The sequence below is a fragment of the Asparagus officinalis genome, chromosome 5 (genome assembly GCF_001876935.1).
Source record: "Asparagus officinalis chromosome 5, Aspof.V1, whole genome shotgun sequence".
NCBI lineage: Eukaryota > Viridiplantae > Streptophyta > Magnoliopsida > Asparagales > Asparagaceae > Asparagus > Asparagus officinalis.
In genome coordinates this window covers 131424916-131442231 of record NC_033798.1, presented here as the reverse complement: position 1 = coordinate 131442231, position 17316 = coordinate 131424916, and the positions used below count along the sequence as shown (strand labels likewise).

At 41.6% G+C, this 17316-nt stretch overlaps 3 protein-coding genes across 3 annotated transcripts in view; all 3 read left to right on the top strand.

Annotated features, from left to right (window-relative positions):
• Positions 3033-6378, top strand: LOC109841423 (60S ribosomal protein L13-1-like). The gene is made up of 5 exons (XM_020410388.1): positions 3033-3114; positions 4188-4303; positions 4440-4573; positions 5247-5405; positions 5985-6378. The coding sequence occupies exons 2-5, from the start codon at positions 4195-4197 to the stop codon at positions 6204-6206; spliced, it is 624 nt and encodes a 207-aa protein (XP_020265977.1). The 5' UTR covers positions 3033-3114; positions 4188-4194; the 3' UTR covers positions 6207-6378.
• Positions 7089-8007, top strand: LOC109842653 (protein STRICTOSIDINE SYNTHASE-LIKE 13-like). The gene is made up of 2 exons (XM_020411498.1): positions 7089-7504; positions 7908-8007. Exons 1-2 carry the CDS (start codon positions 7089-7091, stop codon positions 8005-8007), a joined length of 516 nt encoding a protein of 171 aa, XP_020267087.1.
• The window catches only part of LOC109841422 (splicing factor 3B subunit 3-like), a 29251-nt gene continuing 20645 nt past the window's right edge, over positions 8711-17316 (top strand). Inside the window, 13 exon segments of the mRNA XM_020410387.1 lie at positions 8711-9001; positions 9003-9160; positions 9163-9277; positions 9279-9409; positions 9793-10257; positions 10260-10467; positions 10469-10518; positions 10521-10741; positions 10744-10767; positions 10982-11174; positions 11177-11537; positions 11690-12497; positions 12499-12603. Coding sequence (XP_020265976.1) covers positions 8826-9001; positions 9003-9160; positions 9163-9277; positions 9279-9409; positions 9793-10257; positions 10260-10467; positions 10469-10518; positions 10521-10741; positions 10744-10767; positions 10982-11174; positions 11177-11537; positions 11690-12497; positions 12499-12603 — 3015 coding nt within the window. The 5' untranslated portion in view covers positions 8711-8825.

Here is a 17316-nt window from a genome sequence, read left to right as displayed (position 1 = left end):
TGATAGGGGTCATGTCCCAAATGTTATTAGTACCAAAATGATTTGGGTATCAAAATGAGCTTTATTTCACATTTTTGTTTTTGTTTTTTGAATAATTGGTTTTTAAGCTTAAATGTTGATTTTCTTTGATGTTAAGACAAAATAAAATGTTTTTCATGGATTACTAAGTAAAAAGTTTATATATATAGATATAATTTTTTATAAAACAAAATTATTTAATGATCCAAATCAAACTTTTCTCAAAATCCAGATTTTACAATGTTTTTGCTGATACTTTTCTCACGGTCGACCGCCACGGTTGACCGTCAAAGTTTCTGCCTCAGAGCTGAGGCTCTGTGATTTTCGTGGCCGACCGCCATGGTCGACCGCGAGAGAATTTTTCAGTTTTATTTCTTTTTCCTTATCGAGTTTTGGTTTCAGTTTGATAAATTTTCTAAACCTGAATTATCTATCACCCTTGATTTCATATGTGAGCTGATCCAGGCCGTTGATTCCTCTTCTCTAAGATCTGATCCTTTCCTATTCCCCTCATTTCGAAAATTTCCCCAAATAGTCGATTTCTCCCATGGTCGCCCGTCGCTCTTCGTCGATCGACCGCGGATCACTTGTTCATCATTCTTAGTTGGGAAATTTGTTGGGTAATCTCTCCTCTCTCACTCTTGTGTTCTATTATCAATTCTAGGGTTTCTACTTAAATCTTATCTGTCAATATCCTATTTTTGATCCTATCTTGTTATAATGCCTCCTAGAAAGAAATCTATCTGTCAATATCCTATTTTTGATCCTATCTTGTTATAATGCCTCCTAGAAAGAAATCTAAACAAGATACTGGTTCTTCATCATCTATTGCGATCCTATCTTGTTATAATGCCTCCTAGAAAGAAATCTAAACAAGATACTGGTTCTTCATCATCTATTGCGTATATCTGTATTTGGTAATCGTATCTTACACACATGTTCGGATATCCATTCTTTTCGATGATCGACCTCTGCTGTCATAGTAGCTTCTCCGCCGACTCTCTCCCGCCATTTATCTCTGTCATCTCCGACACCCGTTCTACCGACAAGACCGATACACCTTATAAAATCGTCAGTATTAAATATCAGTATAGCGATTTTGTATCGGGGGCTCCGTCCCCAAACCCCCGAAAGGGGGCGTTGGCCCCCTCTGATCCCCCAGGCGTGGGGCGCCTTCTACTCGTGGAGCCTTCGGCACGAGGAGGGTGGAGCGGGTGTCGGAGATGGCGGAGATAAATGGCGGGAGAGAGTCGGCGGAGAAGCTACTGTCACAATGGAGGTCGATCGTCGGAAAGAATGGTCGAACGACGAGCGGAGAAACACAACGCCACAGTGATAGCGGAGGTTTGATATTGGTAAAGTTGGGATTTTTTTGGAAAATGATCTTTGGTAGTGGAGCGGGTGTCGGAGATGGCGGAGATAAATAGCGGGAGAGAGTCGGCGGAGAAGCTACTGTCACAATGGAGGTCGATCGTCGGAAAGAATGGTCGAACGACGAGCGGAGAAACACAACGCCACAGTGATAGCGGAGGTTTGATAATTTCATAATTAAGGTGTCGGATTTGGTAAAGTTTGGAATTTTTTGGAAAATGATCTTTGGCACACAGGGTGCCATCACACAGGCGTCTCACGTGAGAGAAAAACAGGGGGTGGGACCCACAGGTAATTTTTTTACCCGTGTGTCCCACCCCCTGTTTTTCTCACGCGAGACACCTATGTGATGGCACCTTGCGTGCCAAATAGCAGGGTTCGATTTTCTTGCCTAGACTAGAAATTTGGGATTTAGGTTGGTTAGTTTGTGGTTTGGATATACAAATGGACTGAATCCTCTTGTTAATTGAATTTCGGATATCCGTATTCGGTAATCGTATCTTACACACATGTTCGGATATCCATTCTTTCTGATGATCGACCTCCGCTGTCATAGTAGCTTCTCCGTCGACTCTCTCCCGCCATTTATCTCCGCCATCTCCGACACCCGCTCCGCTGACAAGACCGATACATCTTATAAAATCGTCAGTATTGAATATCAATATAGCGATTTTGTATCGGGGGCTGCTGACAAGACCGATACATCTTATAAAATCGTCAGTATTGAATATCAATATAGCGATTTTGTATCGGGGGCTCTGCCCCCGAACCCTCGAAAGGGGGGCGTTACCCCCCTTTAAACCCCCAGGCGCGGGGTGCCCCCAGCCATGCTCACCCCTAATCTAACCTTCAACATTTAGTCAGAAAACTTAGAATACTCAGAAAAAATATTACAAAATACGCTAGGTGACATAGGCACCATACTCTACTCCTAGAGGTTTGAGCCTATACGAGCTTATGTGGTTTTCCTATTTTTCTTATTTTTTATTTACAATAATTGTTAAAAAATATTAAAGTTAAAAGAAACGCTAGGTATCACTAAATTCCTTACCGACCCAGCATCTAAGTGTCAGATTAACACCTTATATGAATTTTTGTCTTTGTTGAAGGGATGGTAGACGAGGCTCTTTGAAAGTGGGGAAGATGGAGGTAGTGTTCATAGTAATGGGGAAGTCTTGAGAAGTTGGGAGAGGTTGGAGAATGTGAAAGTTGCAATAGAGAAAATCATGATAAAAAATCGAAGTGATTTAGTCCGCGTAAACAGTACGCGCTCTCCTAGACACTCTCACCATCTAGACAGACAACCTAGGTGTCATCGTGACCTTGGCAGGATCCCAGATTGGACTAGACACTTACTTTCTAAAGCACCATTCTAAAATCAATTAAAATTTAGAAAATTATTAAAATGCCTCATAAATCTTGACATTCATAGTTATTTAAAAAAAACCAATTTCATCAATTCACTTATCTACAAGAATTTAACTATAAAAATGCGGTTAATTAAATAAAATACTTTTTTAATAAGCTCGTGGTGCTACTCATGAAAGCGAAAATTGGCAGTGGACTTAACATGTGGTTTTTTAGTTTGAGGACATCGAGCGGACAGGATTCATTCACACATCGAACGGTCAAGATTCATTCACAGCGATATAAATCTCTGCATCCACTCCCAAACTTCCCTCAGCTCAAGATTTAGGGTTTCTATCTCTGCGGTCGCCCCCGAAGGTTGCTCCTTTTCTCCCTTTAATCCTACGCTTTTCAAAACCCTAGCTTTTGATTTCTAGTTTTCGATTATTTTCTCGTATGTAGATCCATTCGTTTATCTACAAATCTGTGATTAGCTTTAGAAAATTTTAACTGATGGGTACAAACTTTTTCTGTTTTTATTTGGTACTGGGATCAATTCATGTGCTTCTTAATAGATTTAGTTATGTGCCCATTTCATATTTATGCTGAATTAATCACGTAATTTTGTGTAGGATATCAATCTCAGTCGGTGTGTTACTTGTGCATCATATTAAGTTTGTTAGCATTTTGAGGAATGCGAGCAGTACCGAAATAATGATTTTAAATTTATTTTTGTGATTAGTTTGAAATGAGAAAGATATATCTGAAAATATTGCTTCTGTAAGCTTTTGAGAACTTTAGATTTTGCGTAATATAATCGACAATGGCAAATGCTGTGCATAGAGATTCTTGTGCTTTGATGGAGTTCTTCTGGTTTCCTCTATATATTTAAAGAAAGTAGGGCTTTTGACCGATTCAGTTGTGGGTAGGCATTTGGCACTTGACAATGTTTTGGGTTTATAAGGAAATTCTTGGCTATATACTTGCGGCAGGGTTCCCCAAAACGATGGTTGATCTATTATATTGCTGTCGTAGGCCTTTAGCAAAACAATTAAACTTAATCTTGCAGCTACAACAACATGAATATTGTGTAGACCTGGATCCTGCGGTTCCAATGGCATTATTCTGTCAACAATAATATTGTGTGAAATCTAAATAAATCAAATAGAGGTCTCGCACTATAGAAAAAACTAGTTATAAAAGAAATTAAAATATGAACAAAGCAAAAGACCATGAGTATATCCATGGTCTTTTGCCTAAAGTACAATATAACAACTACTAAAATGTTATCTATATTCTCAATATATCCTATGTGGGATTAAACTAAGAACCCAAAGGTCCAAGCAGGATATAGTATCAATTCTTTTTTGCGATTTGTATTTCATTCGGTGATACCCGAATTTGGTCATGTTCTGAATTTTGTATGTTACTTTCTTGTTTTTGGTTATCAGGTAAGAAATGGTGAAGCATAACAATGTTATCCCTAATGGGCATTTTAAGAAGCATTGGCAGAATTATGTGAAGACTTGGTTCGATCAACCTGCTCGGAAAACAAGGAGAAGAATTGGTACTGATTCTTGTCATTTTTTAATGAAACAGACTTCATTGGGCTTCCTTTTCAGTTTCCTACTTCATTAATCTGTATCATTTTTTGGACGAAGTTTAGTACATATGCTAATCTTTGCTTTACACTTTGCTTGTAGCACGCCAGAAGAAAGCTGTCAAGATCTTCCCCAGGCCTACAGCAGGACCTCTCCGTCCAGTGGTGCACTGCCAAACCCTGAAATATAACATGAAGACGAGGGCAGGCAGAGGTTTTACCCTTGAAGAACTCAAGGTTTGAATCTGAATTTATAATTCTAAAATATTGCAGTAAATTATATCCAAAAATTTGTCATAATGGCTTGTATCTTGCAAATTAGTGTCTAGTTGCCATAGCTTTAAAGGTGAAGTTGAAGTTGCATGTTTGTAAACCTTGCAATTAGTGTCGAGTTGCCGTAGCTTTAAAGGTGAAGTAGAAGTTGCATGTTTGTATACCTTACTTATAGCATCTTTATATGAGAAATAGTGTTTTAGATGAAATTGCCTGAACTCTTTTTAGTTTCATATTGTGACTGATCATGTCACTATCCGTTGGATAGTTCATTTATGGCATCTCATTAATTGGAAATCATCGTTATCTAGAAAAAAATCGTATAGCTTTTTGGAGTTTATGAGGCACTTGCAAATTCTTTTTTATAGAGACCGCCTGACCTCTAGTGTTTAATGTGCATCAAATAGCCAACTCAGCTGAATATGATCAGCATTGATTATTTAATTGAGACCATTAAGGCATCAGTACATACCATTACTCAGTAGCAAGCCCGGATAGATAAAAAAAACTTTTATTTCTTATTTACTTTAGATACATGTAACCTTTTATCATGTTGTTGACATAATCTAAGTGCTAATTGACTATACTTTCTGACTGTCAAGCATGTTGCATCATAGAATTTTTACTTGCTCCGCAGATGGCTGGGATCCCCAAGAAATGGGCGCCTACTGTTGGTATTGCTGTGGATCACCGTAGGAAGAACCGGTCTCTTGAGGGTCTTCAGTCTAATGTGCAGAGGCTGAAAGAGTACAAGGCCAAGCTGGTTATTTTCCCAAGGCGCCCTGGCAAATTCAAGGTAAGCACAGCCAAAATAAAACCAGTCATTCAGCAAAATATCCATGCAGATCAATTTTGACTGTCTACTGTACACTGCTTTCGACATAACAAAACATGCCAAATTTATATCTCACAATCTGTTGCAAATTGACTTGACACTAGTTGTCTATTCAGCGTTGCATTCCAGTTGTGCACGTCATAAAGGCATGTAATTCTATAGAGTACGCTCTGTAGAAGATCATACAGAGAGGAAGGAGAACATGACAAGTCGCTCTCATCACCAATTTTAAATCAGACATCCAATATGCAATATCAATTAGAATTCTCTATCAGCGAGAGGACTAGCCTTAAAATCCGTACTCCCTTTGTGTTTATTCTCCTTCCTATACGATCTGTACCAGCCTTAAAATCAGTACTCCCTTTGTGTTTATTCTCCTTCCTATATGATCTGCGTTGATGGTTCTTTACAGGATTTTCCATCATAAAACTTTTTGTCTATAGAAGATTCCTGAATGATTTTATATCTTGAAGCTGTGATTGCAATTTCATCGTTCAATGCTGGGTTTGTAAGCTGAATGGTGTTATTGTGTTATTGTAGAGTGGTGATTCTGCTGCTGAAGAGCTAGCTTCATCCACCCAAGTCCAGGGTGACTATATGCCCATCACCAGAGAGAAGCCGGTTGTCAGTCTCATCAAGGTGACTGAAGAGATGAAGGCTTTCAGAGCTTACCAGAAGCTTCGCTTGGAGAGGACAAACAAACGTCACCACGGCGCAAGGCTCAAGAGAGCTGCCGAAGCTGAGAAGGAAGACAAGAAGTGATCAAGGACATGGGCGTTTCATTTTACCCTCTAGCTATGTATCTTAATTTGCTCTAGGTGAACATTTTTGAGTGGGGACTATTGAGGAAATTTTGAAGTCTTGATATATCTTTTGAATTTTTCAACATTTGTTTGATGTTTAATGAGACACCTGCTATTTTGCTGCTTTTTTATGTGTGATTCACTTGTCATGGATCTTCCTTCTTTCTACATGCATCCTTAAAAGTTTGTTTCATGGTTCCTATGCTAAGTTCTGTTTCCACGCATCCGTGGAGGGTATATCATCTTACATTTTATGTCCTTAAATTTAGTTACTCAACCATTACACCAAAATTTTGAACTTTTGGTGAGGATAATTAATTATAGTTTTATATTAATTCTAACATGTCCTTGCAGGTTGAGCGTTCTATTTTTACGGGTTGAAATCTAGACTCACACATCGGTGTTAATTTTTTTAGAAAATCCGTTTTTAATTCGTGGTAAGTTGGATTTTAATCTGGGTTGTTTTGATATCATTTTAAATTTAGTTCCTCTAACTATTACACTAAAATTCTTTAGGGTGAAGATCAACAATTATAGTTTTATATTAATTTTTTACGGTAGTGCAAATCTTGAGGGTTACTTGCATGTAGGTAGATTTGCTTGATTAAAATTTTTAGCTCTTTTTTACCTCAAGTATCTACCAAAATCAAGGGATGGATAATTATTTATTCATGAATATTAAACATAGCTCAAATATGACGATTGCGTGAGGTAGGCATGCAAACTGAAGCAAACCAAAACCTTAGCTGAATTGAAACTAAAAACATTGTAACCTAATCTTAACCGACATCTTATGCATCATCCAAATCTCATGCATACAGCCGTCTACAAATCCTTGCGGATGCCTTCCATTCTTTCTCGCCCTGAGCCCCTCTCAATGGAGAAGAGCAAAACCCTACTTGGGGATGATGCGATCCTCCCCCACCCTCTCATGTTCTCTCTGATCCGGATCTTGGGTCTGATCTTCGTGGACCCATTTAGATTAAACATGCTGAGTGGGCTCAACTTTCAGCCCGTTAAGCACGACGTCGCGCGGCTCGCGCCGTATAGTGAGGTCATGGCTCATTGGCCCAGGGACAACCAGAGCAGGCTGAGGTTCAGAAGGCTCGAGTTCGTCGACGAGGTGTTTGGGACGGAGTCCATTGAGTTCGACGTCGAGGGTATCAGGCCTTACGCGGGTCTAGCCGACGATCGGATTGTTCGGTGGATGGGTGAGGCTGTAGGAGGAGAGACGTTTACAGTTGTTAGCCCAAATTGGTAAAGCCCAAAATAATACATTTCTCTTGAAAATGCAGAATGACATGAATATCTGATGATATGCATGAATATCTTGAAAATCCAATCAGATATGAATGTAATTTTTCTTTAAAAAAAAGTTTTTGGCTGGATTCATGCATTGAATGGTACGTATAAATTTTGGATTCGGATTCTGATATCCAAATATCTAAGTTTGCTAAACTCATTAGTGAACTAAGTATAAAACTATTGCATCATTTGATCTGCATACTTCGAGTTTTATCAGTTTCTCATATCTGATATTTATCCATATTTATCTCCTCATGCAATCCCCCGTATCTATATTGAGTTTTGTTTTTGTCACGTATTGATATGGGCTTTCTTATCAAACCATTACATATTTGTAATGTGTATCCGTGATTAGTACGCATGTAGGCAAATATAATATAAATCATATTCGATCCGTACCCGATCCATTTGCATCCTGTGACAATGCTGTGAAGGTCAGAGAAGGTGTGTGCTAACGGAGTGGACTCGACGACGAAGAAGCAACACGAGCACGAACTAATAACTGTGTTAAAGTATCCGGATATCCGAACCGTACCCGCAAGTTCAACCCAATAACCGTATCCGGACCCTATCGCAGCCCTCTTCTGGGTACCTCCGAGCCTCGGCATCATCTGCGCCCTCCCTCCAGAAACAAAAAAGCTATTTCGCTCAGGGACTGTTTGGTTGTATTTTTTTATCATGTAAAAGGATGGAAAGTATAAAAAAGTGGGTCCCAATGTCAGTTTTCATCCCTTTACATTGTTTGTTTAAATTCTCTTTTACATGAAAAGCTTACACCTTTTGATGAGGTGTCACCGAAAGCAAAATCACCAAAATTAGGAGTGATTTTGTTGGAAAGCTTACACAATGTCATAAATGTGTCCAAAATAATAATAAAAAAGTTAAAACCTTTTAGAAAGTGGTGAGGTGGATAACCACTTTCCATTTTGTGTCATAAATACTCTAGTTTACATTATACTATCCAAACAATGTAATACTATTATTTTAGGATTCACAAAGATTCCTAACCAAACAATGTAAACACCAAACAATGTAAACACTCGAATGGAAAGTGTTGAGGTGGATAACCACTTTCTATTTTATGTCATAAATACTCTAGTTTCCTAAAAGCATCCAAACAGCCTCTCAGGGTTGAAAAGAGGTGAACGGGGGGCGGGCTCCAATGCTGTAGGGCCCGCCTCCCTGTTCACCTCTCCTCGAGTTGAGGGCTCGCGGTTGAGCAGCGAACCAAATAGCAGAGTTCCTCCGGAAATTACCCCACTCTAAAATTTAGATGCATCTTTACAACCTGACCCTGCAGCAGGCGACGGGCGCTGTTTGTGCGATCAATGGCAACTTCGCCGGCGGCAAATCCCAAGAGATCGTTGTTGCCCGTGGAAAGACAGACGACCTCATCCGCCCTGACGATTCCGGCAAGATCCAGACCCTCCACTCCGTCGACGTCTTCGGCCATCAGATCCCTCGCCCACTTCCGCCTCACCGGGTCCCACAAGGACTACATCGTCGTGGGCTTCGACTCGGGCCGCATCGTCATCCTTGAGTACCAAAAAGGACAAGAATGCTTCGACAAGATCCATCAGGAGACCTTCGGCAAGTCCGGCTGCCGCCGCCACGTCCCGGCCAGCATCTGTCCGTTGATCCCAAGGGCCGAACCGTCATGATTGCTGCCTGCGAGAAGCAGAAGCTCGTCTATGTCCTCAACCGCGACACCGCCGCCCGCCTCACCATCCTCCCCCCTCGAAGCTCACGAGTCCCAGACCGTAACCTATTCCATCACCGGTGTCGACTGCGGCTTTGAAAACCCCATCTTCGCTGCCATCGAGCTCGACTACTCCGAGGCCGACCAGGACTCCACAGGTAATTTAATCGAATACTAAAGGTATGTTCATTTTGCTAAAGAATTTGATTTTCAAGTAGTATTTAAATTTATAATTGAAAATTATTCATTTGCAATTATGATGTATATATATTTAATTTGAATAATTTGTTAGAAAATTGATTTAATATACAATAGTAAATGTAAGTGGGTTGAGAATATAACATCGTGTGTGTGTGTAGTATGATACAAAGTATAAGAGATTAAAATTTAAAACGAAAGCTTAATAAGAAAACAAATTGAATGTATGGTTAAATTCTATTCGTTTATGAATTCGAATACTAAAATTATTTTCTTAGTGATCAACTATCAAATCGAATATGATTGAATAATAATTAACAAACTGTATGTAAATTATCTACAGGTGTATGTAAATTATCTACAGGTCAGGCTGCCGCCGTTGCTCAGAAGCACCTCGCATTCTACGAGCTCGATCTCGTCCTCAACCATTTTCCCCGCAAGTGGACCGAGCCTATCGACAATGGGGCGAATCTCCTTGTAACTGTCCCTGGAGGAGGAGATGGACCCAGCGGCATCCTCATCTGTGCCGAGAACTTTGTCATCTACAAGAACCAGGGACATCCCGATGTGCGTGCTGTCATACCTCGGAGAGCCGATCATCCTGCAGAGCGTGGAGTTCTCATAGTCTCTGCTGCCACCCATCGTCAGAAGTCCATGTTCTTTTTCCTCTTGCAGACCGAGTATGGCGACATCTTCAAGGCCACTCTCATCCATGAGGGCGACTGCGTCACTGAGCTCAAGATTAAGTACTTTGATACCATCCCGGTCACCTCTGCCATGTGCGTCCTCAAGAGTGGGTACCTATTTGCTGCTCGGAATTCGGAAACCATGGGCTCTACCAGTTTCAGGCAATTGGGGATGGAGACGATGTTGAGGCCTCCTCTGAGACTTTGATGGAAACGGAGGAAGGCTTCCAGCCGGTCTTTTTCCAGCCACGAAGCTTGAAGAACCTTGTGAGGATTGACCACATTGCGAACCTCATGCCTACCATGGACATGAGAATCATGAACTTTTTTAAGGACACCTCAGATATTCAGTCTGTGTGGTCGGGGCCCTCGTTCCTCCCTTAGATATTGAGACCTGGGTTGTCTATCAGCGAGATGGCTGTGGAGAGGCTCCCTGCTGTGCCCAACACTGTGTGGACAGTGAAGAAAAATGTGACTGATGAGTTTGATGCGTATATTGTTGTCTCCTTCCCCAATGCTACCCTTGTCCTGTCGATCGGTGAGACGGTTGAGGAAGTCAGTGACAGCGGGTTTCTTGACACCACGCCTTCACGTGCGGTTTCTTTGCTATCGGGGATGATTCTCTGATGCAGGTCCATCCGAATAACTCAAGCATTTGATATCTAGAACTAGTTGATTTTTGTGTACTTGACCAGGCATTAATTCAATAACTCAGGTATTTATGTGAGCACATATACATGTACAGATATTACACTAATTAATTGGATAACTAAAGTGAAATGATAAATAGAAATTGTGAATATAAAAAAAATGTATTAATTATCCAACCTTGATTATCTGATGCAGGTCCATCCGAATGGTATTCGCCACATCAGAGAAGATGGTCGTATTAACGAATGGAAGACGCCCGGGAAGAAGACCATTGCCACGGTTGGATCCAACAGGCCTCAGGTTGTCATTGCTCTCAGTGGAGGGGAGCTTATATACTTTGAGATGGACATGACAGGTCAGCTGATGGAGGTGGAGAAGCATGAGATGCCTGGGATGTGGTCTGCTTGGACATTGCACCTGTTCCTGAAGGGAAGCAGAGGTCTCGTTTCCTTGCAGTTTGCTCCTATGACAACACTATCCGCATTCTGTCGCTGGATCCTGACGATTGTATGCAGGTTTTGAGTGTGCAGAGCGTGTCCTCACCTCCGGAATCACTTCTCTTGCTTGAAGTGCAGGCTTCCACTGGGGGAGAGGACGGCGCCGATCACCCTGCCAGTGTATTTCTTAATGCTGGTCTGCAAAAGGGTGTCCTGTTCAGAACTGTAGTGGATATGGTCACTGGACAGCTCTCCGATACTCGTTCGCGTTTCTTGGGTTTGAGAGCCCCGAAGCTTTTTTCAGCGACGGTGGCGCCGATCACCCTGCCAGTGTATTTCTTAATGCTGGTCTGCAAAATGGTGTCCTGTTCAGAACTGTAGTGGATATGGTCACTGGACAGCTCTCCGATACTCGTTCGCGTTTCTTGGGTTTGAGAGCCCCGAAGCTTTTTTCAGCGACGGTAAGGGGCAGACAGGCTATGCTTTGTTTGTCAAGCCGTCCTTGGCTGGGGTATATACATCAGGGGCATTTTCTGTTAACTCCTCTTTCCTACGAAACACTTGAGTTTGCTGCCTCTTTCTCCTCCGACCAGTGTGCTGAGGGTGTAGTCGCAGTTGCTGGAGATGCTTTGAGGGTATTCACTATTGAACGGCTGGGGGAAACATTCAATGAGACGGTAATACCTTTGTGCTATACTCCAAGGAAGTTTGTCCTCCAGCCCAAGAGGAAACTCTTAGTCATCATAGAGAGTGATCAGGGAGCATTCACCGCAGAAGAGCGCGAATCTGCGAGAAAAGAGTGCTTGGAGGCTGCAGGTGTTGGTGAAAATGGAAATGCAAATAATGGTGAACAGATGGAGAATGGTGCTGATGATGAGGAGAAGGAAGATCCTCTTTCTGATGAGCAGTATGGTTATCCGAAGGCAGAATCAGATAAGTGGGCGTCTTGCATCAGAGTTCTCGATCCAAGGTCAGGAAACACTACTTGTTTGCTGGAGCTGCAGGACAATGAGTCTGCTTTTAGCGCATGTACTGTGAATTTTCATGATAAGGAGCATGGGACTCTACTTGCTGTGGGTACAGCAAAGGGGTTGCAGTTCTGGCCAAAGATGACTTTTGTTGCTGGGTTTATTCACATATACAGGTTTATAGAAGATGGAAAATCCCTTGAATTGCTGCATAAGACACAGGTAGAGGGAATTCCACTAGCCTTGTGTCAGTTTCAGGGAAGGCTTCTTGCTGGGATTGGCCCAGTTCTCAGATTGTATGATCTGGGGGAAAAGGAGACTACTAAGGAAATGTGAGAACAAACTCTTCCCAAATACAATTATCTCTATTCAGACATACCGGGACAGGATTTATGTTGGTGACGTCCAAGAGGTATGTGATACTACTTGTTCGTATGGTTCTTGATTCAGTATTTTAGTGTTCCTAAGAAGCTAAATTTGTTGAAAACTGATGCTTTCCCTTTCATATATTTCTTTACTAGTAAAAATTTCTTTTTTCTGCACTAAATGTCCCATGAATATTAGTTAGGCATGGCAAGCTTTGGGGTACAAGGTGGCAGGTCTTCTTCTATAATGTTATACGACCTTTAAACATGATTATTATGTGTATTGGTGTTTTCTTGTGCAAAATGTAATATCGATATTTTATGCTTCTAAATTATTCATAACTTGAAGCTCAATGCAAGAATTGTCAACTTTATTTATTTTCTTTCAGGATATTAGCGTGGAATGAAGCTGCCTTTGGTTTTGAGAAGATAACACATTTCACCTTGTCTTTTGTATTCTTCGTACAGGATCCTTGTGTTTTTGGTTAGTTACATGTGTCCTTCCTTGAGGAAGCAGATCATGAAAAGCCAAACTAATGATATATTCTGACAAATTGACCATGGTTTCACTTATATTTGCAATTTCTGAGCTATGGACACTAATTCAGTCTCCCACAACACTTGTCTTATATCAATGTGGATAAGTTAAGAGGACTAGCTTGTTCACATGCCCCTAACATGGAAAAGTTACATATGTGTGCGTGTTTGTGTGTGGAAATATTATGTTGTTTAGCCATATAAATTACAAATTTTTAGGTCAACCATACTTCATCAAAAATCACTAACAAATTTTGTTCTAGAACCTATTGCTTGGCTGGTGTATGATGCATAACTTAAAAGATAAAAGGCCAGAAAGCATGCAACTCCTTAAAATTATAAGTTAACAGAAACCAAACAGTACTACTTCTTAGCAGTAAGATACCATAGCTTTATTGTTCTTAGCTATTTTAATGTAGTAAGTAGTAACGAGAGTATTAGTTCATTCAAAATGAACATCATTGTGCTTCTCATCCAAATTAAGCTATCCATGCAACTATTGAGAAGCATGACAGATGAAATAGACAAGCGAAAAAAATCATGAAATAGACAAGTGGGAAAAAAATCAACTTACATCCTTTGTAAATTGTTTATATAAATGGTTTGTTATTTACCTTACCCCACTTGGAAGAATGTGCAGGATGCACATACAAGCACATACTGACACACACATGCAGTCACACACAAACATACACAAATTGCACACACTATAGAAGTTGGTTTTAGTTGAGAAAAATTGGTTACCGTCTTAGTAAACCTGTTCAGAAATGTGGACTCTGAAGGATCTCCTTTGTTTTATTTATTTATTTAATTTCTTCAGGCAGGGTTGTTTCATTGGGCGCTTTATTAATCACCCAGTACTCAAGCTATATGTTGTACTGGAGATAAATATGTGATTGTATCTAGTTTATGATGAAAATTTCTGACATAACAACAGGAAGCTTGCTTTGGTTGTTTGGTTCCTAAAGATCCAAACCTTGTGAAATATTATCAGGCTTCTCATGAAGTGCTCTTTTGACAATTTCTTACTTATGTTCAAACAACATATTAAAATAAATGGTAAAACAAACGCGAGGATGCTCTCAGGATAACAATTTAGCCGTGCAGGACTAGGAGCATATTTGATCTACGGGGCATTTATTATGTTGGTTGTTCATATTTAGATTGAAGGGTTAATTGCACACAGACCCCATTAGTATCGCTGTAGGCTGTCTAAAAATAATAAAAGATAGCTGATTCCCCATCAAACACCGATGATGGAAGTTACAATCTGACGACTTCCAGAAGGCTATCTTTAGCAACACTCTGACAGAAAGAGATTACAAATCGACGATTTCTTCAAACCAAGACGTGGAAGTCCTCCCTACGTACCATCTTCAAGACACAACACCAATTTGATTACCTACGCAACTTCAACCGCTGCAAACAAAAATACAGCTGCTTATGTGAGATGATTGATCTCGATGGCTGCGACAACAACATGACTAATATTATATTAGCAACTACTAGAGATGTTGATGAACAGTGTAATGATATTCGACACACTGAGGAGCACATGGTTAAACCATGCAAAGAAATCTTAGTGGAGATCGTGACCTGCAGTTGATAGAGCGTTGTTGAGATGCCTCAATTGTCACAAATGGCCTGAATAAGACCTTCTTTACTGGTCATTGGTGTCATCCATATATAAAGACAGAGAAGCTCGAACGCAGCTCTAACCGCCACCGAACGCAGCTCCATCGCTGTCAACGCAGCTCATCAACCGCTGCCAAACGCAGCTCCATCCCTGCCCAACGCAGCTCATCAACCGCGCCAAACGCAGCTCCATCGCTGCCCAACGCAGCTTATCATCGCTGCCCAACGCAGCTCATCATTGCTGCCCAACGCAGCTCATCATCGCTGCACAACTCATCAATCGCTGCCAACGCAGCTCTATCGCTGCACGACGCAGCTCGTCACAGCAGCTCTTTCCAATCACCGCCAGAACGCAAGTCAAGGTTCTGACTCATTCAAACGTGATCGTAACAACTTCGAAGCTGTTCTCTACCCACGATATAGGGAGTGGTTTACGTGGGTTGTTACACCCGATTAATGGGGTAACTAAACCCCCATTTAGGCGCAGATTATGAGGGCAGTTACACCCTTAATCCCCCTATAAATATCAACAAACTCAACAGAGTTAGGGGGGAGGGGATTTTTGATAATCAGATCGAGGGACGAGGCATCATTGGAGATCGGATTTTCTGGAGAGGATCTTAGAGAGAGAGTTGGAGAATTAACTCTTTATACAGTCTGGGGAATCAACATCCATTGAGGAATCCAGACGTTAGATACTTGGTTTATTAACCGAATCATTTTCGGTTCAAACAACTCTTTTTATCAGAGTTTGTTATTCGTTCTGAATTACAAAACTCATCAAGAGCAGACTAGACCGTTGTTCCAGTGAGTATAGATAGTCGGATCGTCAACGAGAAGCAAACTCGACGCGAGCACTCGAGGGAGGCATCTCATCGCTACCAAGAAGAACCCAGAATTAAACAAAGGAGAGAATCCAGATCATTCTCTTCTCTTTTGTAATCAGGAAATCCAATTGTAACTGAGATTAAAGGAATACAAATCAATTTTCCTTCATTTTTTTTACTGCAAATTTTTCCACAAACAAAAGATGGCGACTCTGCTGGGGACTAGCTTCTCTGACGAGGAAGTGGTGGCGCAATCCGACGTTCACCTCACTGGAACCCCTGTCGAAACTCTTGTTGTAGAATTCGACCAAGCCAAGTACGAGGAGGCCCTCTCCTCTGGATCGCTTAGCCCTAAAGCTAAGCGAGATGCCTGTAAGAGCTCTAAAGAGATCTTAACCGCCGTTGAGACGCCAAAGAAAGTCCTCTTCTTTGGCCAAAGCCTCAAACTCGCTTTGCAAACTGAAGATTCGATGCCCATTTCGACGCGGCGGGTACTGGGTTATAAGAGGCCTGTAACCGAGAAAGGCCCAATCAACACCGACGACGCTGCTGCTAAGGCTCTGAAACAAGCCAAGAAAAACGCCGCTCGAAGACGGAGAAGATCCATCCGACGAGCATATCTCCGAGAAAATCAATCCCTGGTCCAACGCAAAGATTGTGTTTCCGAAGCTCTGCCCAAACATTGCGTTCATACTCCAGAACACACACTACGAGGGAACGAATCCAATTATGAACCTCGGGTGATTCAACTTAAACGCGACCCTCAGTGGTGCGTTGTCCAATTAAAACACAGCCCTGCTAAGGGAAAACAGACGCCTCATGAGTGCGTCCAAACAAAACAAGACCTTAAGGGGTCTGTTTCATCGACTAAACGCAGGCCAAGGCCTGGTGTTTATAAATCATAACGCGACCCTTGCACTTCGCTTCCCGAATACGATGTGATCCGCCAAGTTAAAAAGAATCGAAGTGGACTCAAGATTCACGTCCACCAAGAACCAGTCTCGCCCCCTCAGAAACAGAGGGTCCTATCTCCGATGAAGAGTCAATCTCAAAGCCCTGACTTGCGAGAGTTACTCTCTAGAAGAAAACCAATACAACAGACGAATCATTCCTGCCATTGTGAGAGGATTATTTCAGCAGTCCTCTCCGAGTGCCAATGTTGCTCACCTGAACCCCGACAATCGGTGTTCGACAGATTGGCGGATGTCGTAAGACCTACCAAGAGACGACGCCATCATAAGAAGAAAGATTCTGAAGCCGAATATTTCCAGGTTACCATCAACATGACTAGCAGAGGAAAAGCCTCGTATCCTAGCTCTGATGAATTAGAAAGGAGCCATTCCCCGACTGTTCGGGAAATCTGTGATGAGTTCGAAGGAGTATATCGACATACTCGGTCACGGACCGGAGCTATACGACCGGTTAATTATCAAAGGTTAGCCAAAGGGATTACGACGAGTGATGAACATTCGGCAATTGCCGATTCTCAATCTTTAAGTTCCGTTGTCGCACGTGAGGTCTCTGCTTACACAACAGGGAACCCCGAGGACATAGCCAAAAGAGTGAAGGAACATCATGCCATGCTCCAGGCGCAACAGGAAACACTTCTCCAATTGAAGGATATGTTAGCCTAATTTCTCTCTGAAAAAGGGCAAAAACCCGAGTCTTCCCGGAGGACTACGTCAAAAGGAAAGCAGAAGGCGCACGAGCATTCAGATCGTGAGACTCACAACTTTGATTCTTCTTCCGATAATGAGAAGG

Excerpts from the sequence above, each read along its gene's own strand:
- LOC109841423 (XM_020410388.1), top strand. The coding sequence starts at position 4,195 with ATGGTGAAGCATAACAATGTTATCCCTAATGGGCATTTTAAGAAGCAT. Across the intron at positions 4,574-5,246 it reads TTACCCTTGAAGAACTCAAG|ATGGCTGGGATCCCCAAGAA; the intron begins GTTTGAATCTGA and ends CTTGCTCCGCAG. Across the intron at positions 5,406-5,984 it reads GGCGCCCTGGCAAATTCAAG|AGTGGTGATTCTGCTGCTGA; the intron begins GTAAGCACAGCC and ends GTGTTATTGTAG.
- LOC109842653 (XM_020411498.1), top strand. The coding sequence starts at position 7,089 with ATGCCTTCCATTCTTTCTCGCCCTGAGCCCCTCTCAATGGAGAAGAGC. Across the intron at positions 7,505-7,907 it reads ACAGTTGTTAGCCCAAATTG|TACGCATGTAGGCAAATATA; the intron begins GTAAAGCCCAAA and ends ATCCGTGATTAG.